The sequence below is a fragment of the Acipenser ruthenus genome, chromosome 26, assembly GCF_902713425.1.
Source record: "Acipenser ruthenus chromosome 26, fAciRut3.2 maternal haplotype, whole genome shotgun sequence".
In the NCBI taxonomy this organism is placed as follows: Eukaryota; Metazoa; Chordata; class Actinopteri; order Acipenseriformes; family Acipenseridae; genus Acipenser; species Acipenser ruthenus.
This window is the reverse complement of record NC_081214.1, coordinates 4,846,709-4,855,848: the sequence shown is the minus strand read 5'-3', so window position 1 is coordinate 4,855,848 and position 9,140 is coordinate 4,846,709. Positions and strand designations below refer to the sequence as shown.

The following is a 9,140-nucleotide window of genomic DNA, read 5'->3' as shown; positions in this document are numbered from 1 at the left end:
TTATTTCTTTATTTGCCGAGCAGTGCATAATTCTAATGTATAAATAATATTTTGCAAGCTAGTAGATTTTCCCTTTTGAATACGCAGGAACTTGGATAATATTGGAACATTTTGGAAAGTTGCTGAATTAACCAGGTACGTGACCTTTTTAAATTATCATTCGCTACACGAACCAACTGAGCTGCAAACTTGTGCTTATCAAAATACCAACTAAATGGCAGCCGTAAAATGTTACTAATGACATTATTATTGCATTCCAAATTAATTTGTTATAAAATTCATAACGCGTCAAAGACTACCCCTTATCCAAATTTGCCAGCGTACATTTGCATTGTAATGTCACAGTTTTTTTAAAATTTATTTTTTATTTGTATACTGTAGGCTGCTTTTACCTTGTTTTAAACGCTAACAATAAGTTATATACGTTTGTAAAGGCAGCAGTCCTGGAATGAATGTGTATTTAAAAGTTGTTTTTTTTGTATAGCTCCTGAATTTTACAATTCTGAGTTCTTGTTTTGCTTTTATTCCTTTAAGAATTTAAAATGGACGAGCTAATCTATTGGCTCCAACTAAGAATTGCATCTTCTCTAAAGCCTAAAGCGGATGAAGTCAAAGCGCTGCTCAGCCATTCGGAATACAGGTAATGAGAGCAGGAAAACAAAAAAACAGAAGTGATACTTTAGAACTGCGGCTTCGAACACAGTGGGTATTTGAATAGCAATATTGTAACCATGTGCACCCCGGTTACTATCTTACCTAAAATGTGTGATTATCAGGTGTTTATCATGTTGTGTCCTTCCCATGCTAAACACATTTTTGAATTGTTACAGGACCAAGGTCTTAGAATTCCTGAGAAACGAAGACATCCACGGATTGTTTGTGTTCTGCAAGGCTGCTACGGGGGCTCTTGCTGCCTCCCTCACTCCCCCCTCAAATCTTCAGAGCAAATGTGTTTTCTTCATGAAGTCTAAAACAGCCTCAAAGCTAACAGCTGAAAATATAGGTCTGCCTTCAAAGCACTACAGTCCATGTTGAATAATTCCTCCTTGAATAAATCTGTTGATCTCTGTTCCTTGGTACTATGGCATGTATCTGCACGCAATGCATCAATGTGAATCTACTGTATATGAGTGTACCTTTAAACAAGTTTACCATGGTATTTTTGCACTTTTCCCATGCTTTTCCCATGGTAATAACATGCGTTAACCATAATTTACCCTGGTTTACCGTGTTAATTAATACGCTTTACCATACCTCACTGTTCTTTACATTGCTTTGCTGTGCTTTACCATACTTTCACTATGCTTTATTACGCTTTGCTATGCTTTTACTGATAAACTTTTATAAGGGTAATTCAGAGTGGATTTCTTTCCACAGCTGACAGTGTCATGGTATTGGACACCAGTAAAACCCCCCTGAAACACATGGATCTGTTACTGCATCAAGTCTACGTGCCCCTGCTCTGCGGCAATTCAGCCATGGCCCACACTCTGGGGCTGAATGCTGATAGGCTGTTGGATGTATCGCATAGATTTATGGGTCAACTAGAGATGATCAGAGGTCACGTTAAGGTAAAGGTGATAGTCATAGATTTAATGATTTATGATTAAGTAAAGCCTTTGTAATCAATTGACTTTTATTATCTCTGCATGGTAAGACGCAGATTCTTGCAGTACACAGGGAACATGGTTGGTTGCTAAGCAAACAACATGATATATCAATGATAATCACTCCCAATGTTTTATGGAATTTAATGGGAGATTCCCATAACTTGGTCAACAGGCGTCAAAAGTTAAAATGCGTTCTGACATAATTTGTGGTTCTTTTAAGTTGCTTAAGCTTTGCTAGAGTGACCACTCAGAGCTGACCATAATGATAAATAACCCTGGTGACCATTGAAGGCTATATCATTGGAACAGCTTGTTCACAGTCCAGGTTTTGATGCTGACATCCTATCGGCTAAGGCATTGACGCCTTTAGGAATTGCATACCAATATCATATTGTCTTTGATTCCCATAGGGTTCTATTGTACTCCCAGTTCCTCCCATAAAGGTGCTTAGCAAGACGACACCATCAACTGCAAGCACGGCTGCAGTTATCCACGTGTTGGAATCAACTGTGATTGGTTGGATCAAACAGGTTAAGGTAGGGGTTTTATATGAATTAAGTTTTATTATGTTGCTTCTTCTACATTAAAGTGGTCTAAAAGAAGGATTTTTCAGTGATTGTTGGACTATATTAATAGATCTGTAAATCAGTTTACATGCAAATCCATGAACTTGTTCTTGACTGTTGTACGTTTGTTAGTTTTTCCATCACTCATGAGCTTAAGCTTAGTGAACAGGACCCATAAAGCCACCAGTGCTGCTATGAAAACTCTGCTGTGTTGGTCTAGGTTGTGCTGAAGCATGATCCTCTTGCAGAGTTGCAGAAACACGGCCCTGGAGCTGGTGTTTATCAGGAAGAGACTGCGTGGGAGAAACACATTCAGAACCTGCACTCCCTAAATGCCCAGCTGGATTCAGAGAAAGTTCGAGAAATCCTTACCAACCTGGAGCAGGCAAACAGCACGTACGCTCCCTCATTTCAAAACGTGTGCAAGGACATTGACAAGGTGAGCAGCATAGTGGTTGCTGTAGTCCTTGGATACATTAACGGGGGGATACAATAGGGGGGCATGGCAGGAGGCTTGATTTGAAAAGCGATATAAGAGACAGGCCTGCTAAACAGCAAATAAGACTGGAAACAGTCATTGCATTGACACTAGCTTGATGTTGGTTTTAAAATCTATACTGTATTAACTCCAGTGCCCTTTTCTCTGCTCCCCACTTTGAAACTGAAGGTACAGCCCTCGTCCTTCCCTCCATGTTGGTCCGCATCAATAAAAGCCTCCCATGCTTCCTTCGCTGGACAACGAGAGTTCCTTTCCCGCTCCACTTTAAACATGCTATGCTTTCCTACATTACTGTAACTGAGATTAATGTTGTATATGAATCGTTTTTGTATGCATAGGCTCTTTTTCATGCAGAAGAAAACATGCAGCACCTAAGTACATTACTGCGTTGGTTTGAACTCCTGACCTCGTCTGAATCTACTGCTGAAATCCTGAAATATTTCCCTCCTCTGTTACATACTCTGCTACTGGTGTGGACACACTCAAGGTATTCCCACCTTCTGGTGTCTGTATAGTGCTGAATTGATTATTTGTAATGTGAATTGAACAAATGGTGGAGTTAGGCTTCTCACTTGCACCAGTTTTATTACAAATTGGTAGTAATTATGATTGTTATAAAGCATTACTAAATTATATAAATGTATGATTATTCATGATTGGGTTGTTTCTCTGTTAACCTACATATTACCAATATAACATCAGCAATGCCAAGGGCTAACAATAAATTATGATTGCCTTTAAGATACTATCATCAGCCAAAAGTATTCCTCACCCTTGTGAAGTTAATGTCTAATGAAGTCATGAGCATAGCCGTGGAGACTGTAGGAGACGATGTTCTCAAAGACCCGTCCACAGTAAGTAAAACTGACCTCTGAAATAAAGATTGTTTTCACCCTTCCATGTTTAAATCTGGTAGTTCAGTCAGTATTAATGATTCAAACTTGAATGTGTATTGTAATCCTGAACAAGCGGGTGTGTTACCAAAAAAAAAGAAAGAAAAAGGTTGGATTTTGGTAAGTTATCAAAATATTAATGAATAGTCAAGAGACTTACTTTCGGATTCAATTTTAATTATGGCACAGCTGTCCATAGCAGTGCCAAAAATCTAAATATGATGACTGTGTAATTATTTAATGATAATGCAGCATGAAATGCCCCAAACCGTGTTTATCACAATCGTTGTTGGTTTTGTTATTGGTACTTGTCAAAAGCTGCTTTGTACATAGTGGGCAATGCAATCCTTGGGTATTGTTCTTTTTAGTCTTACCGGAAACTGAAAAGTGCCCTGAAGATCTGTGCTACTTTTCGAGGAACCTACCTTGATGTGAAAGCCAAGGCTGATGAGATAAACGGCAAGAAGGTTGAAGAAAACATCCACCACATGTAAGCTCTTCCATATTACCTCTCAAATGTACATATAAATTAATGATATTAATACTCATCAGGTTTGCTCTTGGACAGCATGTCTACCTATTTTTTTTTACACTTACTCAACATAAAAGGTCTGATTCACAAAACTTTACATAAAATAATTATTTTGTATTAAAAAATAATACGCCCCTTGTATATATGTCTATTTGTTTGCATTTAGCAAAACAAAAATCCTCTAGGTTCTTCTGTGCTGTATTTTCTGTTTGGCTTTATCAGTTTTCCTTGGTGTAATTTGGCTGCTATCCCAACTAGTATGGCAATAGCTTCTGGAATGTCACTTACTCCTTCAACGCTATTAACACCAAACTTAAGCTCACTGATCATGTTTCAGTCTGCCTTTTTAATGTGGTAAGTGCTTTGCAGTTAAACATATACCGTCACCATGGATGTCTTTTTCCATTTAAAATACACATCTTTGTTGAATGAACAGCCTCATGCCTTTCTAATTTTCCAACAGACCATTGTCTCCAGGGACTTCTGTTAGCTGTTTTCAGTTTTTGCTCATCGGCTAGAAATCTGGACTCCCTGGTTCACATGTTTCATGAAATCCTAAAAAGTCTTGTTGTATTATCTCTGCCACACCTGGTCTGGTCCTCTTTAATTTAATGGGGATTTGGTTGTAGTAGATTATTCAAGCATGAAGCAGAACTTGATGTGTGATTTAATCTCACAGGTCTAAGAAGCCTTCCCATTCCCTGTGGAGTGCCAAGCTTTATGGACCACTGTCTGCAAAGTTCACGTCCCGGGGATGGGAATTTCCTGGTCGAGGGAAGGGTGACGGAATTGATGAGTGGGTTGACTGTCCATGGCCTCCGCATGGTGCAAAGTGCTTCCAGAGAATGAACTTGTTTATGGAGAGGTCAGTAGAATGAATCCTTGTTCAGACCTAGTTGTTTACATAGGCGGGATTTGGGTCCAAAATGTGTGTGTATGTTGGGGGGTAGGGGGAACACATTCACAGCTACTGAAACATATCAACTGCTTTTTTTGGTGATCGCTACATTTTTCAGTTGCCTTTTTTCCAATCTGAAAAGCCTTTCGTGTGAAACGTTTCCTCTGCACCCACTGCCACCATGTGCTGTATTGATTGGCCTAATAGCAGTCATTCCAAAAAAGGTCTTACAATTTAATTAGGTAGGTACATATAAACTGCCATATTTAGAAACAATCATTATACAACTGATGAGGGGGTCGGGCTTGAGAACGTACAAAAAACTTAACAAATGAAGCTCTAATTAAAATCACGCTTACAACGTGACCCTATGGTTCTTTATATTAAAGTGGTTATAGCTAATTAAGTAATTCCATACATCTCAGTTGTTGTGCACGCTATAGAGAGCATTTTTAGAACTTGTATCATATATCATTTTCTAAAATTAAAATGCATGTTTACTAAAACCATGTGCCTCTTTCAGAATTGCAAGTCAGAACTAACTTACATAGCAAATGGAAGTGAACGGTAGATAAGATGAATGGAATTATTATATATAACCCCCTGAGGTATTCTGTTAGATATATGTGCATGCTTGAAGTGCATTCTCCAAAAATCTCTTCACATTCACAATTTCTAAACAACACACATTCAGCTGTTTTAATTAACCTTCTTATATTCAGTTACTTTAAGCTCTTTTCTGTGGACCTCATTCAGTTTCCAGCACATTTGTTTCTAATATGAATTATTAAAACATTGTGCGGTCTATCTAAACGATCTAAGCAGAGGTTTTAATATGCTCTGAAAAGCAATGCATGTTTGAAGTAAAGCCAGACTGTTATTGGTTCCAGAGTCCTGGGTTTGTGACCCATCAGTTTACTATGATAAAGAATGCCAGTGCCTTGTGGTTTCTTGTGACTAGGTGCAATGATGTCTTGGAGCTTGTGGAGACTATCAGACATTTCCAGCTGCTGGAGACTGCTGCAGAGATTGGTGGAGCTGGAACTGCGAGTTTGGACGCCATGGTGCGCGAGATACAAGACACCTACAGGAGAACCATACACACCTTCACCAGCCAGAATTCAAACATCCTTTCTACTGATAAGAACCAGTCTTTTGAGAAAGCTTTCTTCAACTTCAGAACAACAATAAAGGCAAGCTTCCTAAAGAATAACCGTATCATATTATACATTTTAATCAAAACGCATTAGCACGCTATCAAACAGATAAGACTGAAATGCACTTACCAGCCTGCTGTTGCTTTAAGACCCACTTACCTTGCAGATGGATATACATTGTGGATGTTATTCATGTTGCAGGAGCTGGAGTTTCAGATTGCCGAAGTGCTAAGGAGCAGCTTTCAGCAGTGTCCCACAATCAAGTCTCAGCTTAGATTACTGCATGTGTTTGAAGGCATGTGCAGCAGAGAACTTGTTCAGGTAAGATTGGATTCTAAAATGGATCAGGAAGCCATGGAGTAAAATATCACAGGTGTTGTATGCTAATGCAATTACCAACATCATTTCTGAAGATGTAGGACATCTGTGGTTGACAGTAGATCGGGGGTTTTGAGATGTTCTGTTGACTCCATTGTTTTTATATACTCAGGAACATTTAAAGGACAAATATGAGCAACTCCTCTCCATGTTTATTGAGGAGCTGACCCAGGTGAAGTCCTTATACCAGACGATGAGTAACAACCCACCACTGTGTGTTCAATCACCGCCCACTGTCAACAAGCTGCTTTGGGTGAAGGGGCTACAAGCTAGAGTCTCAGTAAGTTCTACAGATGCATTTTTTCTTTTCATCATGCCTTGATTCTTACATTCTGGCTACTCAACAGGCCTTTATCATACCTGAATCTCCCGTGTCTTTTAGTAACATATTTCATATCGCCACTTCAGGAGCCAATGGTGAAATTAAAGGAAGTCTCCCCACATTCTCTAAAAGGATATCTAGGGTGGAAACTCAGGCACTTGTACACCGAAGTTATGGAGGAACTTAAAAGGTATCTTCATAAAAATAAAATACTGTTGAAATGCAATGACTCTTTGTCACACTTATTGTTTTAGAAATATGATAACTGGCAGTCATAATCTATTTTAACAGGTGTGAGAAAGAAACGATTGACTCTTGGCTGAAGAATTCTCAAGTGGACCTCAGCAATGCCATAAAGAGGACTTTATTGGTGAGTTTGACATTTTTTATTTAGCATTTTAAATGAATATAAATAAATATAATACAGCTAATATGGATTTGCTTTTTTGTACAATGTGCTCTGATGAATGCATACTTCCCGTTCCCCTAGTGTGTACAAGGGTACATTTCCATGAACGGGAGAAACACGAGAGGAAGCACAGAGAAATTTATTTCCACCAAATTTCCACATCTTTGATTTTCGTCAGGTCTTAAATAAGGCTTGTTAAGGAGGTTTTCTTTTTTATATACAGTACTGTGCAAAAGTTTTAGGCAGGTGTGAAAAAATGCTGTAAAGTAAGAATGCTTTCAAAAATAGACATGTTAATAAATTATATTTATCAATTAACTAAATGCAAAGTGAGTGAACAGAAGAAAAATCTAAATCAAATCCATATTTGGTGTGACCACCCTTTGCCTTCAAAACAGCATCAATTCTTCTAGGTACACTTGCACAAAGTCAGGGATTTTGTAGGCATATAGTCAGGTGTATGATTAAACAATTATACCAAACAGGTGCTAATGATCATCAATTCAATATGTAGGTTGAAACACAATCATTAACTGAAACAGAAACAGCTGTGTAGGAGGAATAAAACTGGGTGAGGAACAGCCAAACTCAGCTAACAAGGTGAGGTTGCTGAAGACAGTTTACTGTCAAAAGTCATACACCATGGCAAGACTGAGCACAGCAACAAGACAGTAGTAGTTATAAGATAGTTATACTGCATCAGCAAGGTCTCTCCCAGGCAGAAATTTCAAGGCAGACAGGGGTTTCCAGATGTGCTGTCCAAGCTCTTTTGAAGAAGCACAAAGAAACGGGCAACGATGAGGATCGTAGACGCAGTGGTCGGCCAAGGAAACTTACTGCAGCAGATGAAAGACACATCATGCTTAGTTCCCTTCGCAATCGGAAGATGTCCAGCAGTGCCATCAGCTCAGAATTGGCAGAAAACAGTGGGACCCTGGTACATCCATCTACTGTCCGGAGAAGTCTGGTCAGAAGTGGCCTTCATGGAAGACTTGCGGCCAAAAAGCCATACCTCCGACGTGGAAACAAGGCCAAGCGACTCAACTATGCACGAAAACACAGGAACTGGAGTGCAGAAAAATGGCAGCAGGTGCCCTGGACTGATGAGTCAAAATGTGAAATATTTGGCTGTAGCAGAAGGCAGTTTGTTCGCCGAAGGGCTGGAGAGCGGTACACGAATGAGTGTCTGCAGGCAACAGTGAAGCATGGTGGAGGTTCCTTGCAAGTTTGGGGCTGCATTTCTGCAAATGGAGTTGGGGATTTGGTCAAAATTAATGGTCTCCTCAATGCTGAGAAGTACAGGCAGATACTTATCCATCATGCAATACCATCAGGGAGGCATCTGATTGGCCCCAAATTTATTCTGCAGCATGACAACGACCCCAAACATACAGCGAAAGTCATTAAGAACTATCTTCAACGTAAAGAAGAACAAGGAGTCCTGGAAGTGATGGTATGGCCCCCACAGAGCCCTGATCTCAACATCATCGAGTCTGTCTGGGATTACATGAAGAGAGAGAAGCAACTGAGGCTGCCTAAATCCACAGAAGAACTGTGGTTAGTTCTCCAAGATGTTTGGGCCAACCTACCTGCCGAGTTCCTTCAAAAACTGTGTGCAGGTGTACCTAGAAGAATTGATGCTGTTTTGAAGGCAAAGGGTGGTCACACCAAATATTGATTTGATGTAGATTTTTCTTCTGTTTACTCACTTTGTATTTTGTTAATTGATAAATATAAACTATTAACATGTCTATTTTTGAAAGCATTCTTACTTTACAGCATTTTTTCACATCTGCCTAAAACTTTTGCACAGTACTGTATGTATATCATATCATTTTTAAGTTGTAATCTTTGAACAGTAAACTACTTTTTCACC

At 39.2% G+C, this 9,140-nt stretch overlaps 1 protein-coding gene across 6 annotated transcripts in view; it reads left to right on the top strand.

The window, feature by feature from the left end:
- Window positions 1-6,363: 6,363 nt before the first annotated feature.
- The window catches only part of LOC117430316 (dynein beta chain, ciliary-like), a 97,325-nt gene continuing 94,548 nt past the window's right edge, over window positions 6,364-9,140 (top strand). For all 6 annotated transcript variants that reach the window (XM_059001342.1, XM_059001339.1, XM_059001341.1 and 3 more), the window contains exons 1-4: window positions 6,364-6,476; window positions 6,646-6,813; window positions 6,942-7,045; window positions 7,147-7,225. In XM_059001342.1, the coding sequence (XP_058857325.1) occupies window positions 6,453-6,476; window positions 6,646-6,813; window positions 6,942-7,045; window positions 7,147-7,225 (375 nt within the window). In that variant the 5' untranslated portion in view covers window positions 6,364-6,452. The remainder of the gene's footprint in view (window positions 6,477-6,645; window positions 6,814-6,941; window positions 7,046-7,146; window positions 7,226-9,140) is intronic.